Source organism: Acanthaster planci, linkage group LG01, assembly GCF_054643075.1.
Source record: "Acanthaster planci isolate LZ-2023a linkage group LG01, COTS_SCS, whole genome shotgun sequence".
Taxonomy (NCBI): domain Eukaryota; kingdom Metazoa; phylum Echinodermata; class Asteroidea; order Valvatida; family Acanthasteridae; genus Acanthaster; species Acanthaster planci.
This window is the reverse complement of record NC_141777.1, coordinates 6,879,945-6,902,385: the sequence shown is the minus strand read 5'-3', so window position 1 is coordinate 6,902,385 and position 22,441 is coordinate 6,879,945. Positions and strand designations below refer to the sequence as shown.

The 22,441-nt window shown below is 39.2% G+C and overlaps 1 protein-coding gene across 6 annotated transcripts; it reads left to right on the top strand.

Moving 5' to 3' along the window:
• Positions 1 to 221: 221 nt before the first annotated feature.
• Positions 222 to 22,284, top strand: LOC110987583 (uncharacterized). 6 transcript variants are annotated; one of them, XM_087139818.1, is made up of 16 exons: positions 222 to 374; positions 3,272 to 3,371; positions 4,494 to 4,579; positions 5,788 to 5,993; positions 7,095 to 7,240; positions 8,147 to 8,238; positions 8,766 to 8,900; positions 9,483 to 9,587; positions 10,028 to 10,125; positions 11,940 to 12,078; positions 12,790 to 12,882; positions 13,921 to 16,104; positions 16,608 to 16,846; positions 17,109 to 17,255; positions 18,051 to 18,215; positions 18,744 to 22,284. In XM_087139818.1, the coding sequence occupies exons 3-16, from the start codon at positions 4,513 to 4,515 to the stop codon at positions 19,806 to 19,808; spliced, it is 4,881 nt and encodes a 1,626-aa protein (XP_086995944.1). In that variant the 5' UTR covers positions 222 to 374; positions 3,272 to 3,371; positions 4,494 to 4,512; the 3' UTR covers positions 19,809 to 22,284. The 6 variants fall into 6 exon arrangements, with proteins under 6 accessions (XP_086995944.1, XP_086995923.1, XP_086995946.1 ...); XM_087139797.1 differs by having other exon boundaries at positions 18,735 to 22,284; XM_087139820.1 differs by lacking the exon at positions 4,494 to 4,579 and having other exon boundaries at positions 18,735 to 22,284.
• The last annotated feature ends 157 nt before the right edge of the window (positions 22,285 to 22,441 follow it).

The window sequence follows — 22,441 nt, the reverse complement described above, 5'->3', positions numbered from 1 at the left end:
TGTAATTGGTTAACCCACAAAAAATTGAAAAGAAATTGAAAGATAAGTGACCAGACAAGAAGTTAATTTGTGTTTCAGAAATCTCAGGGATGTTGGCGTGCGTGCTATTGGGCCCTGAACGGTGCTGATTTTACACTGTTTTCAATGGGAATTTGTGGACCGGACCCTGATGCGTCGCAAGGGCGCCCTCTTGATATTTTTGAAATCACTAGTGGTCTGGTTGCTCGACGTGACGAGCTTCAGACGTGCTTCTTTCGAGTAGGAGGCATGGCGAAAGGGGGAAATCCCGCGTTTTTAACCGATTGCGACACCCGAACATGATGTAGGGCCGGGAAATCCTTCAGCTATTTGAGACGAACGCGTCGTGGCGTATGGTACGTATTTCTCGAAATCAACTGTTTACTCCATAATTAAGAAAATATGTGCCTTTATTGAACTACTTTCAAGCAAAAATTATCAACAGGCAGTGTTATAATGACTCGAGTCAAGGACTAGAATCAGACTCGACCCTAGCCAGAGCCCCACTACAGTACTGTGGCACGGACTCTCACGCCCGAGGATGGATCGGGAGTGATAGTCCGTGCCCCACTAGTGGGGCTAACTCGAGTCACATTTTTCCATGACTCGGTCGGACTCAAGTCACATTGGATAATGCCTGGGACTTGAGCATGGTGACTCATGACTCATGAGTCATGTATTTTCACTAGACCTATTTACCATATATGCCATAGAAAATTAATGCCATCACTTGTTTGCATGTGTGGAGCGTCGTCGCGTTGCACATTTTCCACTTTGCCCTAGGCCTATTTATGTATGGCTAAATGATGTAGGCCTAAGCCTACTCATGAGTCAACCAGACTTGTCATATTCTGTATCCACAAACTGTGCAGCGGTAATCATATCATACTATGCACTTGGTGCACATTTGTTATTTTCACGCGAGTAAGGACGTACACAGTCAGCTTCCACCTTGGAGCGAGGCAGACGTGGGACCCAGTTCTGGGGTACATAGTCAGCCCATGGTCAGCCTCATACTCTCCAGAACCAGTTGCGAATATGAACACTTAGCAAAATGGCCAGGCTCGCTTGTAGGTAAAAATGCGTGGCCTGCGCTGGGTGTGTGAAGTTGCATGGGCCTGGGCGAAGTGGTTGTGTTGTTGATTCATGTCTTGTGACTCGTAACTCGAACTCAAGACTTTGACCCAAGGCTAGAGACTCAGGACTCGGACTCAGACTCGACATTGGTTACTCGACTACAACACTGCCATCAGGGACAATTTAAACCGGTTCATTCCTAGCCTGCAGTACATGTGTAGGCTAGCTCTACTTCCTGAACAGCACTATTCTGCCTACAGAGCCTTAAGTGCTGTTCAGGAAGTAGCCTACTTCCGTCTATGCCGTGCTGACCTTTTTTGCGAATTCTCTTAGGAAAACCTTTTAATTCGCACATAACTTTAGGCCTAAGTCTTATCGCTAATTGCGTGGTTGATTTTGCAGACTTGCTGTGGTAGAGAGGCATCATGGGAAGGAAAAGGGGGAAAATTTGCCCCCTTTTCCTTCCCACAGTGCCTCTCTACCATTGCCATTGTGCGAAATCACTCATACAGTTGTAGTGATAAGGAAGTTATAGGGTAGTTTCAAAAAGAAAACCACTGCAGTGATGATTGATCATTGAAAATAATAATTTGTGCAAGAGTTTCACTACGAGAAAGTTGGATGCACTTTGTATGTGCGTACTTAGGGTAGGCGTACTTCACGATATACGAACATCACGCATTGGCACGACTAGTCAGCAGGTACATTATAGGCTAGGTAAGGTAGGGCCTACAGTACATTTGAGTGGACATAATTGACGATTATTGTGATGAAATTGTTATGATTGTGATGAATGGTCATTCATGAGCCTGCTTAGAACCAGTACCTATTCTATTGTGTAGTAAAACGGACAGGCAAATGTCATTGTTCAAATTTTCAAATGTCCTCCTGGTTTTCGTTAATATCAAAACTGTCAAATGTTTGATTTCCACCGTTATATATAGGCTTAACTATCGTAATTCAACTTTGATCATCTGGCCATGTTCATATGCCATGGTTCAACTTTCATACGTCCTACCTCATCTTTCAAAAAGCTGTGGTTCAACTTTTCAAACATTGTACTTTAACTTTTAAAACGTACTTCAATTTTTCAAACCTCTTTCAACTTTTCAAATGTAATTCAACTTTAAAACTTTGAACTTCAACTTTTCAATTATCATAATTAATCTTTTCAAATGTTGTGGTTCAACTTTTCAAATGTTGTACTTCAACTTTCAAATGTACATCCGTTTCAACTTTTGAAATGTTTCACCTTAAAATTTCGAAATTATAAATTTAAGTTTCATGGTTCGCTTTTCCAAACATTGTGATTCTACTTTTCAAAGGTAGCAAAATTCAGTGTTTCATAAATATGTTTACATTGTTCACAGTGTATGTAGGTTACATGTCTGACGTCTACTTGGAGATGTAAAAACATCAAACACATTCTAAAATACCACTTGTAAAATATAAATTATAATTGCACACATTTACATAAAAGTTCATTGATTAAAAATATTACTCTGAAATGCTGCACGTAAAGCCATCATTTATTGGGGAGATGTAGACACCCATAGTTGATTTTATGGTTTGTATGTCTGACTGACTCTTACTCTGTCATCAAAAAAGTAAGCTAATTTTTACCCTTCCCTTCTTTTTCCTCCGACGAACTGACCTTCTTTTCAGGTAAAAAAATTACCAGAACTGTAAAATTAAAAAGGGAGGCCCTGTTGGTTGTTGCGCATGTACTGTAACACGCTCGTTGCATACCTGGATATGAGACATTGAATTTTTGCAACAGTTGGATTGGCATATCAATTGAACAGTCGAACCATGATATTGGAAAAGTTCAATTATTCCAAGAGAGGGAATTTGCATAATTTCATAATTCAATTTCATAAGTGGCTCACAAAACTTTTATGTCACATTTAAACGAATAGCCAACATTTGACAAAGACCATCACAGCCTACATGTACATTGGTGTTTATTTAGTTCACTGACAATGTACATTATCAGTAAGATCTGCAAGTTGAAGTATGACGTTTAAAACGTTCAGCTAAGGTGTCTGAAAGTTTAACTTTGACATGTGCCCGTCCATTTTAGAACACTTTGCTATTCATTAGTAACAGTTCTGGGCACAATCAGCGATCAGTTAATCCTGTATTAAACCTCAGATTAAACTTCCCATTCTCACAGCAATGTACCGAGTGACCGATCGTGCCTCAAAACAACACTGTACTTGTACGGTGCATGTAGAGTAAGGAAACCGAGGTAACAGGAACAGTTCCACTTACATGTAAGTTGTTTACACTGGAAGTTGTAGAGGGACATAGTATGTCATATCCAACATAAATAACTGCTTTGTGGCATGTAAATTTCACTTGGCAGCTCATTTATTTTGTCACTGAAGAAAGCATCTGAATATCCTTGTTACTTGATAATGTCATGAATTATTGTAACCTTGCTGGCAAGGAAGTGGATCACAGTTGCCAGTCTTAAAATGGTATTTATGAACTGTACTGTCCATGTTTGAGTTGGTAATCTAGGTTGAAAGACATGCACCTGTAGAAATAATTATCATTTATGAACTTGAAGGTGCATCGTCCATTCTTTTGGCATGGCATCATTATTGGTTTGTATGCATAAAGGAGATAAATAAACTGGCCATTGGTAGATGGTTAATAAACCAAGTAAAGCATGAAATTATGAATTAATTCTGGCATTTAGGATTTACAAAGTTTGTCACGTATTCTGATATTAATTAACAAGATTGATTATTGTTCAATTTATTTGTTCATGCATGTTTTGAATAACAAAATATTACTAAGGTTGCACAGTTACTGAGAACACCACTATTAAATACACAGTGTCACTCCAAGCTGCACGTACCAATTTATTGAAGAACATGGGTAAAAACTTAATCTCTCCAAAAGTATCCTAAAAACGTGTAAGGCATTGTGAATACTTGTACATGTAGCTGTCCGCTTTCATTACCACACATGTATTTTTCTGCCATTGCATCATGTGCATGTGAATGTTCTTAGACATCAGACTACACCTGTGTTCTCATAATTTGATTAAGTACATGTAGTGGCTATAGAATACTGAAGTGGAACGTCAGGGGCACAGTTACATGTATGCGAGCAAAGGGCATTAGGGCTTGAACCAGCAGGTGAACAAACACGCATACAGTGTGCACTCCATTCATTCGCACTACATATCCTGGTTCAGAATGACGTCACACTTCTGTACTCTATAGTTTGAAGGAATCCCACCATTGAAACTCCTCTAGCTTGGAATACCAGTACTTGAAGTGAAACTCCAGACTTCTTAGCTCACAAACTCACATTCACCGTATCATTCACTCATTTTCTGGTTTCATGTAACTTCATTTCCAACTTATGGATTTGAATTGCAGTCCATGCAACGTTGTTACAATGGCCGCAGTGGAAGTTTCACGGTTTTCACCAATGCAACACCACATGTACTCTGAACTACGGCCATGTATGTTCATATTTCCTGTCTCTTTTATTCTCGGTCACACTTATCCAAGTCTGGAATTTCAGCCTCAAATGTTTGAATGTTTTCTGAAATTCCTTGTGAAAATTCAATTGTCCACATTTGGGGAACAGTTTTAGGAGACACTGGGGATATAACCAGAAAAAAATGCAGATCATGACTTCTGAAATTCCAGGCCTGAATTTTACTTCTTAATAACATTACTTGTCAAATTATAATATTTCAAATCATACTTTGGTTGCATTGTGGTTTTATTCATGAGAGCTGTTGGTTGTCATCTAACATGACCAGTCAGGATACACACAAGGTCACATCACTTGTATGCATTTATTGACCAGCACATGTTGAAAGCACAATTGAATATTCAGTAGTTCCCTTTGAATGCAAGGATTTCCCTGAATGTTGATGCATGGTAGAAATTGCTGACTTGAAAAAGCCAGATACCACTTTCAGCTTTTACATACATGTACATGTATTTACAATTTGTAGGTTACAGCCATACCTATACACGGCAAACACTAACTCTATAGAATCACCAAATAATATTTGTACTTTGCTTCTTACCAAAAACTACTAGTACACGCACTCGACCTTCTGGGCACCTCATAGGAGAGGTACCAGCACTGGCAGTGAAAAGTGGTCACGTTCAACACGTGGCCGTGGTCACTGGTCACATTCAACAGATGGCCGTGGTCACTGGTCACATTCAACAGATGGCCGTGGTCACTGGTCACGTTCAACAGATGGCCATGTTCACTGGTCACATTCAACAGATGGCCTTGTTCACTGGTCACGTTCAACACATGGCCATAATACAGTGTGTTGATACATTGCCCAACTAATGAAACATCACTAGGGAACAACATTTCTTCCCTCATTCATGCAGAGATCCTGCATACATTAAGAGAAAGGTAGTAGTCAATGATTCTTTCTGTCAGTAAAACTCGGTAAATGCCATGAAATAACTCATAGTGAATGTTGTCTTTTGCAATGACAGATTTTAACCTCTAAAAACAGCGATGTTTGTGGACACAACATGTCTGGCACAGTTGTGTGACTGTTGCTGTATTGACACAGGTCCATGCATGTAGGAACGACTGTAGTGTAGGATTCTCTTATAGTTTGTGTGTTTGTGGTATATTCAGTTTAATCATCCAAATCTATCTTGATCTTCTGCTATTTCCAATTTACAGCCACTCCAGTCAAAAGAATGTCACAGACAAGCAACATTTCTCAACAAGTTTGGAAGAAAAGACGTGTCATGAGTCACTTAGAAGTTGTTGAACAGCCCAAATCGTTGGGGCTACATTTTATAGAGCGCGGGGAAAAGCCTCCCCTTAATGCATACATCTTGGGAGAAAAAAGTACCTGTGAGAAAACAACATATCCAAGATTAATGGTAAGTTGATATACAGTCAGGCTGTGACTTTCAGATGTTGGTCAACTCACAGGCATGCTCTACATGTTGGCATTTGAATAAAACTTTTAAAGCTCATGACCAGGCAAAAAGCAGTAACAAATTGCAGTTTTTGTAATGCTTCTTTGACATTTGAGCAGGGAACTGTAGTTAACTTTACATGGAGTTCCATGCTGATTTACAGATTAAAATGAATTAATTTATTTCAATGGCAAGCAGTTGTTGAAAAAGGGGTACAGTCTTTGTATCTTTCACTTGAAAGTTTTCTGAAATTATGTAAAATAGTTTTTGACCAAAAATAGAATAAACAAAATATAAGTTAATTGTCATGACGGTCATGTTCTCATTCAGTATGGAATGGCTACTGGTGTTCCTTACTTTGACAAGCAAAACATTATGTGCCAGCAACCTCCCACAAACTTGCAAGCCTTTCATGTTTTGCCCAGGTACAGGTTTCCATGGCGAATCTTTATTATCGTCTATTTTGTTATCACTACATGTTAAATTAAGGGTGACAGAAATTGAGTTACGGTATTTTGGAAGTATGAGCTACGACAAAAGTTCTTTTGTAAGGTGAGTCCTTCAGGAAGTGATGTTTGTTTATTTTAACCTCAACAGGAAGTGACTTCATCGTGTTACAATAAATACTTTCCCTTTGGCTGTGAAGGATTACCGGACTTTATTCATTTTTGCATTCAGCCAGGATAGGCCATGATAGTTTTTCACCTTATTTTCAGTGGGCTTTCTTGGAAGGAGAAACCTATGAGGAAGGAGAGAAACAACCAAGAAATGTCAAGTTTTAGAGGTGGGAGGAAAACTCTGGACAGATATTCCAGGGAAACACCCATGCAGTCAGGTAGGGACTAAAGACCCAATCCACACACCAACCTTGGTAGGATTCAAACCCAGGTTACAGCGATAAAATGGCAAGGAAATACCGGCTGTCTTTATGCCAACTGGACTGTAAAAGAAAGGAAATTCATTGCCTTTTAATTATCCAACAGATTTTAGGTACATTTAAGAGCATGGAGAACAATGTTCCTGTAGCCTTTTCAAACCAAAAGTGTTTTGCTCCTTCCCTAGCTAATGGACTACACAGGACTTGCACAAATAGTCTGGTACCTGGTAGCAGATGATTCCAGGCACCCACATCCTTATATCTTGGAAGGAGAGGGTTGTAAAGATGGCGTCTGTACCAAGACCATTTTGGCAGAGGGACAGATCATCAGGTGGGTGTTGTTAATTTGTTATTACAAATCCCTTGTTCTGGTAATTTCTAATAACTTCAACTTGTAAAGTTTGGCATCCAAGTAAGATGTAAAGTTAACCAACTACTCAGGGAGCTGGATGATTGTTAGTGTAGGAGGTGTGGGCAAATGCTAAAGGTCTTGGATTCACCATTTTAGCAGAAAATGAGTATTTGGAATGGAATAGATCTGATCATTATCTAGCTTTCGTTATTCCTTCATGACATGTTATGGTTTGAGTATCTTCATCTTGCACTTGTAATCCTTCTGTTAGAACCGGTTAATCCAGTTGCATGTCATCCCAAGAGAAGCGAGACATAAGAAATCCATTTTTAAATCTTTGGACTTTTTTTTAGATATCTTCTGCCAATGTTTACATTTGTGTTGGTTTAATGTTTGAAATGCCATCCAGGTTGATCTCTTGCAGGATGTAGACCCAAAGAGGAGAAAAACATTTTTCTCTACAGGGTTTAATATCATAATTTCTCAAGATTTGTCATCAAGTCATCACTTTTAAAACATGACAACCTCACTGGCCTATGACGACGACAGACGACCACAGACATCAACCAGTATGTGGTGCTGTGTGCATGGGCCTTGAGGTAACTGATCCGGCTAATCTTAGCACAGGAACATCAGTTGCATGTTGAGCAAACACAGGAAGCACCTGCAGTACTCCGTGTTTGTTGCTTTGTCCTTGTGGAGGCCATGTTTCTGTTTGTGCCTAGGCTGAGTGCTTGGCTTGGACTCACCATGATACACTGTTGATAGGTGACGGGGCACTGCTTTCTGCTGCAGGGATCTCCCACGAGTCCTTGGCCAATAGAATAGCCGATGTCGAGGCAACCAGACAATAATCCAGTTATGTTTGTTCTTTTTGAAACTCAGTTTTCCAGGATTATATGTGAGGAGTGTCAGCAGGACAGATATAAAAAAGACTTTAGAGATGCGAATAAACACGCTGAGGGAATACTTGCCAGGTATTTATCATAAAGATCATATTGAACAGTGGCCTTAATAATAGACTTGCATCCTCTTTGTATTCTGGTAATTTTCTCATGACTGAAAAGTCTAAAGAAACCACAGGGGAGGGATATTGAATGATTTATGGGAATTAATTTCAGTGATGGAAAGGGAATTTAAAGGAATGTTTTTCAATGATTAATAGAAAAAGATTGATCCCCAGCAATCATGCACGGAAACGCAAGCAATAAGGATTTTTTGATGTACCATAACATCATTTCACTCTTGCCAAAATTCCCTGTAAGTAGAGTGTGGACTGCTACAGAATATTAAAATAAATGTTTGGGGAAAAGATGATATTTTGCCATTTTATGAGAGGAAAAATAACCTGCCTCAGTGTCCCAAATTATGGAACTCCACTTTCAGAAAAATGCAGCTTGCAACACTACCTGACCTTTTTAAACTTGTGCCCAAAGATGATTATTTCTGCTCGAACGAAAATATCTCTCACAGAGTTTCTCTACAATCCTCTTCTTCCATACAGGGATTGAATTTAGGTCAAAAGACACAACGGAATACAATTTGAATTGTGTCCGAATCTGCTTCCAAGTGTTATGTCAAGGTCAGGAAGAACACCATGGTAACATGTCACTCCTGACCAGGTCGTTACACAGCAAAGGTGAGCTATTGTGTCATGTACAGGAAGGCTGTATAGGTATCTAGCTCTTGAAGCATTGACGAATCTGAGGAGACGCCATTCCTGTGGGCCACCAGACTCGTGCAGGAGTTTTAACTAACGAGTGTGTGCCCACCTTTTGGCAAGTCACAACACCCTGTTGGGCTGGGAGCAATGTAACGCACACCTACCACCTACATGTGAACAGAATGGCTTTGCAGTAATGGCTGCTTCTTCTGGTTGTGTTATTAGTCCACTGCTAGGGATCGTGTGTAAAGTTAAGCAGCAATCAAAGTTCTGCTGCAGACCTCAGGAGTAGTGACAACATGATCAGAAATAGTCTTTGTACTCTGTCAAAGAGGGCAGGGGATCATTTCAATGAGGGTCCATTAACAACAAAGAGAAAGTATATTCAAATAAAAATTGGACGCAGTTCATGGTGCAGTACATGCACGAAATGCTTGTTTCTGTCATTTCTATGTAAAAATGCATCTGTCTTTCAGATGTGCAGCTGACTTACAACTTGTGAAAGGTTTAGACCCAAGTTTCTTGTACGTACGCTGTTCTCCTTTTTCTCACTTTCAGAACCATCTCTTCAAAGAGAGCCCCGCATCTTGTCCATCAGTCAGTGTAAAGGATCAGTACAAGGACAAGAAGAACTTACCCTCCAGGTTACCAACCTCAAAACTGGTACTTTGCTTTTTTGTTTTACTCAGTTCACCTATGTATGCTGGGCAAGGTACGAAGTTGAAAGCAGTTTTATTCCATACGAAAACTAAAAAAAAACAAACAAAATCAGCAAGAACATTTCAGTCAAACTTCACTTCCAGTTGCTATCAGTTGGAAGCAGAATAACTTTTTTCTTTCTGCAGAGCTCCTCACCTGATTGTGTGATAGACTTGTCTGATATAGCACAGAGTAAATGTTATAGGTTTGTTAGTTTGAAAATATACATTTGCACATTTTATTTCATCTGACTCCTGTGACTTTGAACCTTTCCCCAAATTGAAAATGTCCCTCAATTTAAAATCTTTTTAACTGTAATTAAGGAATTGAGCCACAGGAATTGGATTTCACTAAAATTTCACTAGTCACATTGTAACTTTACTATTACTGGGTTTTACTTTCAGATGACGTCTTTGTGTTTTTTCACTGTGAGAGCTTTGAACCGAGATCAAGTTGGCAAGCATTTGCCAATGTCATCAGTATTTCCCGCCAAAAGTCAAAGGTACTTGTAACTTGTCCTCTGCCCTCATCTTATGTCGGATTATCAGCTCCTAGCTAAACCCATTGAAGGGGGTCATGTGATCCACAGCCTACAAATACCATTGCTGTACCTTCTAATAGTGAAGTTTTTCATTGGATAATTCAAATCTCATTCATGATGAGATCTGATAGTGTTGATTTCAGAAATTTTCAAAAATGGCAGGTTCGCCACTTCCTGCCAGGGATTCCAGATCTGGACACGTATGCTTTATATGCGTGGCCGGGGTCTGCGAACGCGGACAAAGAGAACAGGGCCTTGTAACAAAAGACCGTACTTGGAACAAAAGACCAGGCTGCTGGGAATTACCGACATTTTTTCACTCTCAAAAGTGGAGATAATCCAGCCTTGTTTTGGGGCATTGAGAGCGAGCGGATTACCACAGGGGACAAAAGTGCTCTACCACTGCATCGATGAGCCACACAGCACCGCTGCATGCTAGTCTGGCCCCTGTTGAAGAGAGGTCTGCAGTGCACTGAGCCAGGTCGTGAACAATAGAAAGTTATATAACACCGCACAATCTGGGCTCTTTTTACAAGGCTGCAGGCCTGGCTGAAATACCCAAGCGTTAATAGATTTTGTCTGTCAGGCTAGAGGGGCCATCAGACAGTCCTTCCGTGTTTGTAAGTGTCCAATAAATGAAGATAGGAATTTTTAATGAATTTTGAAAACAGAAAAAAATGATAAATATCCCGGCCCAGCATCATCAACATTGATAGCTGCCCTAGCAGGAAGTGATTAAGGTTATTGGACCTGTTTCATTGGCACCGTATGAGATGAACTTGTCTGCATGTATATGTATTGTTAGAATGTTAACTCCTGCTCATTCACAGAATACTTTGAAGCTGTCTCTGGCAGTGTTTTCCCTGCCTATACAACTGTGAGGCGGCCCACCTCACTGATTTTAGTGATCACCTTGGACTTTTCTGTTGAATTTTACCACCTCACACTTAAAATAGACAAAGATGAAAGGAAAAGGCAAAATAACTTAGATATTTTGAAATAAATCAGTTTTAAATCAATCCTTCAAAATGATAAGGTAGGACACAGAATACAAGATTGATTTATTTTGGAAGAGAAATTTGGAGTAACTGTACTATTAGACTATAGAATTTTTGTTAGGCTTTTTTTAAAACACTTGCTTTTGTTTCAGGCACTAGAATTTGGGTGAAATTTGTTGAAATGCCTCACGCATATCAATACCCCACCCCAGGGGAAACCCTGGAAATACATTTATCAGTACCCCAGGGGAAACTCTGGGAATACATTTAATATTTTGTGTGAATTCAAGATAATTGAAACATTTTAAGACACAGATTATGAAGTACAGATTATAAAGCTAATTCCAACAAAAATCTGTAGTGGTTTAGTGCAGGATTTAAGAACTTTTATAATGCACCAGTGTAGAATATAAGGAAGAATGTATAATAGCTGTATTAATTGACATAAACAGAGCTACATCACACACATCCTTTGGAGTCAGGATTAAAGATCTTTTAAATTGCAAATTATTTGTAGCTTTGAACACTATGGAGGTATCACTTGGTATCACTAGGTGATGTTCTATCCATTGCATTAAACACTTAAAACAATGTTTGCATATGTAAACGGAAAAAAAAAACCTGAGGAAATCTGAAACTCTGTTGGCAAAAGATTGAAGATTGAATTGTCCAAGAAGCACATTAGCCACTGACGATAATACAGTCTAAATGATATAAGACTCTCCAAGTTCGGGATAATTTCAATGTGTGATCTGTTTTTTGTCTTCCGTCACTCAGCCAGTTGACATTGTAGTTGAAACACCACCCTACCCGGACAAGAAAATCACTGAGCCCAAGACAGTTGCTGTTCAGATTCGTTTGATGGACAGTTCAGTCAGCAACACCATCAAGTTTACATATACACCTAAACCCAAAGGTAACAAATTACGTCTGAAAAGAATGAACATGCTGCGTTTAAATGTCTGATAAATTAACTAATGACATCCTTGTGGAAGAAATAGACATATTGTGTACTGAAAGAAATATGTCGCAGTGTCTTTTGTGCCTCAGGAATATAAAACATTTCGATATGTAAGACTGTGTTGGCTCCCCAGGATGTTGAAACTTTCTTTTTGGCATAACAAAACTGAACCACAGCAACCATTTCTAAAATCTTCACTGACTGATATTGACAGAAATTTTTTGTTTGCATCTTTGCATCTTCAGTTCTGATTGTGGTATCTATGTATAGAGTGTGTTGAGCCTAGATGGTGTGGTTCATGCAGTAAGGGTGTGGCCTGTGCATTAAGGATCAAGTTTGTGCACAGATGGTGTGATTTATCCAATGAGGGTGCGGTTTATGCATAGATGATTTGGTTTATACATTTGTGGGGATGGTTTAACCATCGAGGGAGTGGTTTATCCATTTAGGGGTGTGGTTTATGTGTAGAGGATTTGGTTTATACATTTGTGGGGATGGTTTAACCATCGAGGGAGTGGTTTATCCATTGAGTGGTGTGGTTTATGCGTAGAGTATTTGGTTTATACATTTGTGGGGGTAGTTTAACCATTGAGGGTGTGGTTTATCCATTAAGGGATGCGGTTTATGGAGAGAGGGTTTCTGACCATTTTCTTGTTTCATTGTCAGGAGTGACTAAGATTGATCAGAAATATAAACTCAAAGAGCCCATCTATGTGCGTTACTTCACCTGTCCTGATGTCTCAACAGATGTGAAACCAAGTAAGTTTATCATAAATCATCCCATGGGTTCATTTCAATAGCAGTGTGGAATCAGGTGACAGAATAAACACAAACAGCATAGTTGCAAATAACTCCAGAGCACATGAAGGCTTCCTAAATTGCCTTAATGGGTAATTCTGGTACTCATTTATTCCTGTGTTTATACAATAAAGTGGCTGTAATCGGCTTTAGCCTACATTCAGTTGAAAATAGAGTTGGAATTGGAGATGATTTTTTTCCATAGAAATCAATATGTGATAATCTAATCTTTACAGGCTACATCAGGGGATGTAAATCCCAGGGGATGGCAAATTATATTCTTCTTTACCCTTTTGACAGAGGGGGATAGGGGTGGACTTTTTAATCACTCGCCCCTAATCACACCCCCCACAGCTATTTGATGATGAGAACTAAAAAAACGATTTTATGTTTTTTGAAAATTGTACTTCCCAAAATGTACTAAATTGTACTGAGAAAATGGAGAAAATAAGGGTACAACTTAAAACATTGGGCATGTCATTTTGACGTCAGTTATTAAGGCACATATACATGTACATAAGATGTATGTGTGGCATCATGAACATCACTCCTGGTGTAATGAAGATTGCATCCTCCTTCCTATCCTCATTGTTGATGCGTTGTATTAGAATTATGATCTTGTACCGCTCGTTGCTATCCGGTTCAAAAGTGACTTCGTCACAAAGGCGGATGTGCCATGATTTGCAGGCTCTCATTGGACAATCGCTGAAGTTGAGCGTTAACTTCTGGTTCTGTGATTCCATGTAAACGGCTATCAGTGCATGTAACCCTATGTGCAGTGCACACGTGCATTGGGCGTTGTTTAAACTGAAGTGACGTTACACTTGCGAACCTGATAGAGTCATGCCATTGACTTATAACATTAGAAGTGTGTAACCATGATTTGCTGCCAACAGCCTTCTGCAGCCACATCCTTGCTCAATTATGATCAAGTTTTTGTTTTCTAAATTTCTAGTGCAAGTACATTTAACCAACATTTACAAATTTGTTTCATTTCAGTTTTGAAAATGGCAGTTGATGGAAAGGATACTGAGAATTCAGTGTGTGACCCAGTATATGTCTACAAACGAGAACCAAGGACATTGAAGAAGGCCAAACCAGAGAAAGGGGACGCTGCATGCCAAACAGAGGAACGATATCTCCGGACTGATCTCGGACTGGAAGGATACGATTCTGAAGAAGAAATTGGAATAGCTGATGACAGGGTTGATTACAATCGTCTGGAGAGGTACAGATCTTTAATGATGGAGTCTGAGTCACCAGCCAATACTTCGCTTACAAATGGCACTGAAAGACTTGTACAAACAGGAGCTGGCTTGTCTCAACATGATTTCACCCCAAAGGGAGTTCTTGGTAGCTTGCTGTCTTCAAAATCAAACCATTCAGCCAGTTCTGTACGGAATCAAGTGGGTGTCCATACTTCATCTCGTGGGAACAGTAGTGCTTTTGAGAAGCTTACCAGGGTCCTGTCAGAGGTTAACCTTGACTCACAATCACGATGTGAAGGAGAAAGTTGCTCACACAGTGAAAGCCTTGAAAAATCGGTTGGCAACTGTAGTTTTAGCTCGGACAAAGACATCAAAGATAATCAAGAAGAATCTCCACCAACAGATAATCAAGTTGTTGATGCCTTTATCAATTCCACAACCAACTGTTTGTTTGGTCGATTTCAGTGTGTATTTCTCATTGAGACTACCCCTAAAGTGCAAGAGATTGTGCTACGACCACCGGGAGCAGCCAATGTACCTGACCTGACTGGAAGTTCTTTATACATTGCATTAGCAGACAAGACAAAGTTTCCCATTAACATGAACCCAGAAGGCTTAGTTGCAGTCAAGGATATTGAGGAGAGTCAGTTCCAGGAGGAGGCATATTTTCACTGGCACCGTTTGAAGCAGAAGAATTTGATTAACATCATTGGACTGGTGAAGTTGAAAGCTGTACACAGTGTTATTCTTGAACTTCCAGAAGAGGGTTGCCTGGTGGGATATATATCTAGAACAGATCCTGCTATTCTTAAGGGGAGTGCATTGAAGTGGATTGAGCAGATTTCTAAAGCTTTACAACAGCTTCACGATAGTGGGCTGGCTCACCAGGAGATTAGACTAGAGAACTGCCTGATATCAGGGGGAAATGATCTCATACTGAACATTCCATCCAACTTGATGATGGATGGAACACAGATGGAAGTAGGTTCAGCTAAAATGCAAGATGTTCACTCATTTGGTGTTCTTGGACTGAATTTGCTGAAATATTGTGGTGTTATGGAAGATATTTCTTCATGCTTAGAATTTTTCCAGGATGACAAAATGACTAAAGCACTAACTATTCAGGCTGTGGTAAAGAAGTTACAGTGTTTCAGTCAACAGCCATCAAAGATGGTTCCATCCTTCGAGGTTGACCCTTCAAGCCCAACTCATGAGTTGTCCAATCAGAATGCAAATTTTGACTTTGATCCTGAAAGCTACTCCCTCTCTCTTACCCCAGATAGTGGCCTTGTCTGTCCTCATGAGATTAAACATCCTGCTGTCAGTTTGTTGACACGTGCAGAACGAACATACTCAAGTAGCAGTCGGGAGTCGGCATTCTCAGATGCTTCATTGAAAAGTGACGACAGCTTGAATTCCGTACGAGCCAATTCTGTTGTTACAAGTCAAGGGGAAACTGCAGCAGCAACACCGACTAGCTCTCAGGAGGGGGATACACCAGATGGTCATGGGTCTTCTCCTCCTCAGGAACCTGAGGAGTCAGAGATGGGTGATGAGGGGGATGGGAGGAGTGGAGAAGATGGGAAGGAGGAGTCTAATGGGCAAGATTGGGATCATTACCAGAATGATAAACAAGATGACAGCTTCAGAAGTCACCTGCGCCCTCCTAGGGTCATGAAATGCGTTGATCACACAGGGGGAATTCTGGAACTTTTTGATGGGGAAGTCTGCTTGGAAATTCCCCCAGGAGCCTTGAGAGATGGACAGGTGGAAGAGATAACTTTGAGTGTAGTCTGGAATGATAAGCATATACCACCACTAAAGCTGACTGACATGAATGTGGCCCCAATAGTGCAGTGTGGACCAAATGATCTTCACTTTGAAAAGCCAGTGCTTCTTAAGCTTCCTCACTGTGCCGTGGTACCAGACCCCAAACAATGTAAAATGACCGTCCATTACAGCGAGACTGGAGAAGGTGAGATTTATGAAGAATCTTGAAATCCACCAACGCTTTATTGTGTCATTTTTTAATTAAAAAACAGGCAAAAGCTAACAAAATGGAATGCATTGAGGAAGTCATGAAACTTGTTCACTTTGGCTTTGTGTGTGTCATCATGAATATGTGTTTGCCTAATACATAAACTAAAACCAACTTGATCATTGCCTTTCGAATACTGCGTAGGTAATATGTATATTTTGTTGGCAGCTTTGCGATATGTGAAAAATATCATGGTGGTTTTTATATCCTGTGTTCATGTCCTAATTTCATTTCATTGAAGAGGGCATATTGACAAATATGCTATACTGCATATCACATAGACTTGGCCATTACAGATGTGGTGTATCATATTCAAGTTTACCTTTTACTATGGTACTAATGATCTTTTTCACTTTGTATCGAGATATGTTCTGGGCACATGTCTATTATGTATGTTTAACGTTGAACAATCTAAAAATGAATTATTTTTTCCCCAACAGACCAAGGTGAGCTACCTCATTGGGAAAGAATATCAAACATGGCTGTGGAATACCATGATCGATACTTTACTCTCTCAGTCAGTCATTTCTGTGAGTTTACAGTCACCTTAAATGGCAATGGAGAAAAGTCTGTAGCCAAAAACATAATGATTGTTAGCTATGGGCCCAAGCTTAAAAGCTTTGATGAAGATCAAGAGATACGTGTCTACCTGTATGAAGATTATGGTAGTATAAGAGAGGTGGGTATTTGTTATGCTGGTAGATTGGTATGTCTGACTCATTTTTTCTCTCTTAAATCTGGTTTTCTAAACATTCGGTTTGAAAAAACCAGTTTCTTGATCATTCTTTATTTTACCATGGCTAATGTAACCGAGCACAGCTTGGTTGGTACAGTGTTTGATTACGCCTTAGGAATATGTTCTGATTATGCAACGTAAAGGGAAGGCAATTGTTATCATTAAAACAATGGTAAAGCTTTGCACGTCTCTATTTTGTCTGCAGAAAATAAGGCAGGAGGAGGAGGGCCTTGGTGGAAAACAGCTGGATGGACCAGTCAAATACCAACTACAAGAATTACATCAGAGAAACATGGTCATTGAACTGAAACACCACACACCTGCCTGGCTGCTTATATCAGCTAGCTCATCTGTAAGTTAATACACAAGAAGATACCTTTTTATTTTTGCTTATTGTACCAAAGTTTTTCCACCAAAATCTGTTACTTTAAATTTGCCGTTTGTCTACTCAAGGCACTGTAGGTACTTCAAGAGATTATCCATTTGCTTTTATTTTCTCAGGATCTCTTTCCCCTTATAAAGTGCGCAAAAGGAGAAGGAAAATTGGTGATATTTACTCCCCTCCCCCTTATGTTTTGTATGCTCATAAAAACGATAACAAATATTGCAGAAATCTAGCCTCTTGGGCCTGGATAGTAATCTCACTGTGGTGGTCCTCCAACTTCACCCAACACAAAGGCATATATTCAAGAAACACTTCTAGCAAAAACCTGTCACGTTGAAATTTGTTCATCTTGTTAAAATGAAGTTTAGTCAGCACGTTCTCAAAAAAGGTAGATATTGGGTCATTCAAGGTCACCAGTGCTTACTTGTTAAGCATCAGGGTGGCCATATATAACAACTCACAAGCACTAATCATGTTGAAACTGGTACGATATTAGAGGGCCTGTTCTCAAATAATCTTGCTTTGTTGAAATATTGAATTGGCGTACAATAACATCACCAATTGAAATTAGTCTCCCTTCTCCTCATGGTATGCATTTGGCTTATGTTATTAAAGTTTAAGCTCCAACTTCACCTTTCCATGTTCAAGAATGATAATATTTTTTCTCAAGCCTACTCGGCATCAACTATTGCTATGGAAAAGATTTAAAAATTGGTGTAAATGAAGCTAAATATGCCTATTTATTAATACCCACTCTTTCAGGTTGAATTTTCCTTCAATTCTATGTGGCACTTGAAACCCTGGAATCGATGCAAATTTACCTTCAGTAACTCCACCAGTAATGCAACACAGTTCCGGTGTGCCATTGAGGCAAAGCAGCTGGACAATGAAGATATAGCAAAGATAGAAATATCCAACCATGTCAAGGTACATGTAAACCTTTCTCTCTCTCTCTCTCTCTCTCTCTCTCTCTCTCTCTCTCTCTCTCTTTTTTCTACAAAATAAACCTGAGTGATGGTGTATTCTGGCTCACCCTTGGGTTGCACTCCTGCCACTTGTGTGCTAAGGAGTTAATGTGTGCTCACAGGAGTAACAGGCTTGAACCAAGCCTGCTAGATATGCACTGCCTGGATGTGCATTACATCAATTTCTATTTTTGTTGTTAAAGGCTACCTGTAAAGGCTACCTGGCTGACAAGTTACACATGTCAGACAAGTTTGTGAGTCCGTATTGGACTGATCAGCTGAGCTTGTCATTCATCATATTCTCAGCCTTATCTCATACTTCATATTCCGATTTATTGTTTTTCTATTTTTAGAAACTACAACCTTCATGATTATTTCAGACCATCATTGGCTTTGCTTTCTTTGCTTAAAGTCTTTTAGAAAATGGTGTAATTTTTGTACAAATGAAAAAAATAACCAGAAACTCTTCATTCTCTTTTAGGCCTTTCAGATTTCATCTGAAGCGAGTTGTCCACCTGGAGGTTCTGCTGAACGTAATGATATGTGTAATTCAGTTTATAGCACACCCTCTGGGCCTCATGCAGCTGCACATGTATCATACCAAGAAAGTACCTTTAAGACACTCAGAAGGGATTACAGTTTTACTGGTCCCGACTCGGGTCATGTAGGTAACTCCTCATACACTTTGTCATCAGGTTTGGGTTTGGGTAGATGTGATGAAGGAAGTAATGGCGGTCCTTGTCCCCTTATGTTTCCTGATTGTGGGATGCTGTGCGATCAGCTTATTCCATATGAAGTGGAACATTCACTCTGTATGTACCTGGATCCACTAGATCAAGCAATGGGAAATGACTGGAGGAGGTTAGCCTCTTTATTTGAATTCAGTCCACTGTTGATTAGAAATTTGGGGAGATCTCCAACACCAACAAGAGAGGTTTTGCTTGCTGTCCAGTATGAGCGAAAGATCCAGTCACTTGCCGATCTCAAAGAAAAACTGGAGGAAATGAGAAGGCTTGATGCTGCCAAAGTGATAGAAGACTACGAAGTGCGAATGTGTAATAGAAGTACCCGTTCAATACAGCCAGCCAGTGAAGAACCCGTGGCCCTGAGCAACACTCCTAGTCCAGATGAAACTAAACCTGCCTTAACTGGCAATCGGGAGTTTTTCCCAGGGCTACCACAGCCTTCTGAAATTCCTTATCAAAGGTCCGTTGAGAGCAGTTCCTCTTCAGGCAAAACGATGGTTCAAGACAGCTCCAATCAGAACCTGATCCAACCAGCCGGCAGCGACTCAGCTATGACTGGACATGGACTCTCCAGTTCACATGCTCAACATCACGGCACACATCAAGCATTGACACCTTATCGTGAAACTGTTTATAGCAGTCCACAAAACTTCTCTCTGTCTTCACCCAGAAATTCAATGGGTACACCAGACAGCTGTCTTGAGAGATCAGACAACACACCGTGGAAAGAGCCTACTCAAAGGCACGCTGACGAAAATAGCAACATGGAACTCTTGCAAAATGCTGTGAAAAGAAACTTGAAGCTCTAATTCTGTATCTGACTGTCAAACAGAAGGTAGAAGGATAGTCTCCTGTTGAATTCTGTCATCACAGCCAAAGACACAAGTTATTTGAAGGAATATTTAATCATTTAATTTCCACCTACATAATTCTTTGTGGCTATGGATTTGTGATTTTGGCATATTTTTGAACTGCAATCAGCAACCATAGTTGTAATGCTGGTATCAGTCCAAGTATCATGTAGTTCGTCTTGTGTGGTAACATTTCTTTGACCATGGTATAGATGTTACTGATTGGCATTACTATTTACAAGTACTTTTGCTTGGTGATTTGTACCATGTATGTTCTTGAATTTTTCCCAATTTAGGGGATTTTTGTTATTATGAATTCTTTCTTTACTTATGTGAGTGGCTTTAATGTCATTCACAAACAGTATGTTTTCTAGACCCACTCCATACTTGTACAAATAAATTTCTGCCAAAATATACCCTTTTCTCTCCACATTTTTTATCCAAGCAAATGACCAGCCAGGTGAAAGATGGACTCATTTGCTTTTCAGCATGTACAGTCCCTTCCACTGGATGCCAAGTTTATTCTTATGGCACATAAATCAACATTAACTTGAAAAAAAAAAGCCTGCAGTGTGAGGTGAATACACTTGAAGGCCCTCTCATTATTAATTGTTACATTTTGACTGACTCTGTAGATGGCATCATTAAATTGCTGTTCGGTTATCTCAGTGGTAATTATTTGGGGAGAAGGAAATGTACATTCATTGGCATGTGATAATGTAATTAGTACAGTGGCACATTTCTGCAGATAGCACAGAGTGTTAACTACAAAGAAAACAGTAATATCCCTACAGTTTATCAGTGGCTTTGTACAGAAAACCAGCAACATTTTTTCTAAGACTGCAATCATTTTTATTTCCGTGAATGTTTTGTTAGAAGTATAAAATGCAAATGAATATTTCGAACCCTGCTTAAAAATGTATATACAGAAGATAATGTTTACCTTTTGTTTGGTACACTTTGCAGTGAGGTTTTTGACTTTGAAGCAACAAGTTAATAAACTCCTTGAAGAGAGAGTATGTAGAGTATTACATCTACCAGCAATTGGTGGTGTTAAAAACAAATTTGTTTCTGATCTTCATTTCCAACATGAAAATCAGTGTACAATTCAAATTGTGATTACTGAAGTGAACATGACAGTGTGACATGAAGAGAAACAACATTGTAACACACAGTGAATATTTTCAGTAGTGGTTCTAGAGGAATCTGCTACTGAGCTCCTTTGCTATAGTTAAAGAAAGACTCTGATTGGACGTTTGAATTGTACATTTACGTTTTGGTAAGTTACATTTATAATGAACCATGCATTTCAGCTTTGAATACCTTCATGGGTCAAGGATTGAAATTCCCTTGTGAATGAAATATATCTTTGCGATTGTTCAAAGATTTTTATTTTCTCTGACAGGTAACTGGAATGGTCAAAGCTCAGTTTGTCAAACATTTATATTAGCTTTGCTGTTTATTTTCAATGTTTTACCACTTACCTATGAGATTTGAATACACAGAATGTAAACTACAGGAAAGCTGAACTGTCCATGTGTATAAAGTCAAACTTTTTTCTTTCAGTGCAGTCAAATTTAATGTTCAATCTGTATAAAGAGTTTTAACTAACAGACATTTGGTTTCAATTCTTTGTCTACAGACACTAAGAAAATATTTCATCAAGTTCAGTTTAAAATGTTTATGTAAACATGTGTGGTTGAACTTCCTGACAGCAGTTATTTAATAATTTGTTGTGCTACAAGAGACCACACTAATAACAGTTCCAAATAAAACATTCAAGTTTAAGCCCTCAATGTCTGTAACGGATAAAGAATTATTTTTATTAGTTCTGAAATCACTAGTATATTTTAACATAATTATCTGTGAAAGCCATTTACTGTACTGACTTAATATACTTGATATTGTTTGTATAGTGATATTTGTAGTGGCGTAATATACACACAATTCACGCATAGCTTTGATGATAATGTCAGAAATGCTTTTGCAAATGCTGTGGTCATATTGTATTATTGTGTCATCATTATGCAAATTTTAGGGAAAATAAACATACATTCCAGAGGATGCTTTATTACAACTATAGAAGTTTAGATGTTCAAAATTGGAATTCATTGTGTTCTTATAAAAAAAATGGAATGGTGCTAAGTCAATCATTGTTGCTATTGCTGTGGAAATTTAATGGGCGGGAAATGCAGTTGAGCTGTTTGCACTGACTTTGTGAAGCAGCTGTAAAGAAACTTGTTAGACGATTGTCAGAGATTAATTTGCATAGATTTTTTTCCATGTTTGGGTCATGAGAGGAGACTATAAGATAATTTTGCTTTGTTCCTATGAACTTTGAGAGACGAACTCTTGAAAATCATTTTGCCTTTTCTAGTTTTCAATAGAGTAGACAAGTTGGAGTTCTAATAAAGTTGTGCGTACTATTCGTAAATTCTTTGTTTCCTTATGGAGTTTGGTAACCTTTGATTATAAAGAACCTTAGTGGTAGTCAGCAGGACAGTACTCTGCATATCGTTGACTTGAAGATAGTGCTTCACTCCTAAAGCTTCTTACCCCCTCCCTAAAGCTGATCATCCTGCAATGCGGAA

Coding starts and splice junctions, on each gene's coding strand:
- LOC110987583 (XM_087139797.1), top strand. CDS start 4,513: ATGGCCGCAGTGGAAGTTTCACGGTTTTCACCAATGCAACACCACATG. Junction 7,241..8,146: donor GCAGAGGGACAGATCATCAG/GTGGGTGTTGTT, acceptor TTTGAAACTCAG/TTTTCCAGGATTATATGTGA. Junction 9,588..10,027: donor GGTTACCAACCTCAAAACTG/GTACTTTGCTTT, acceptor TTTTACTTTCAG/ATGACGTCTTTGTGTTTTTT.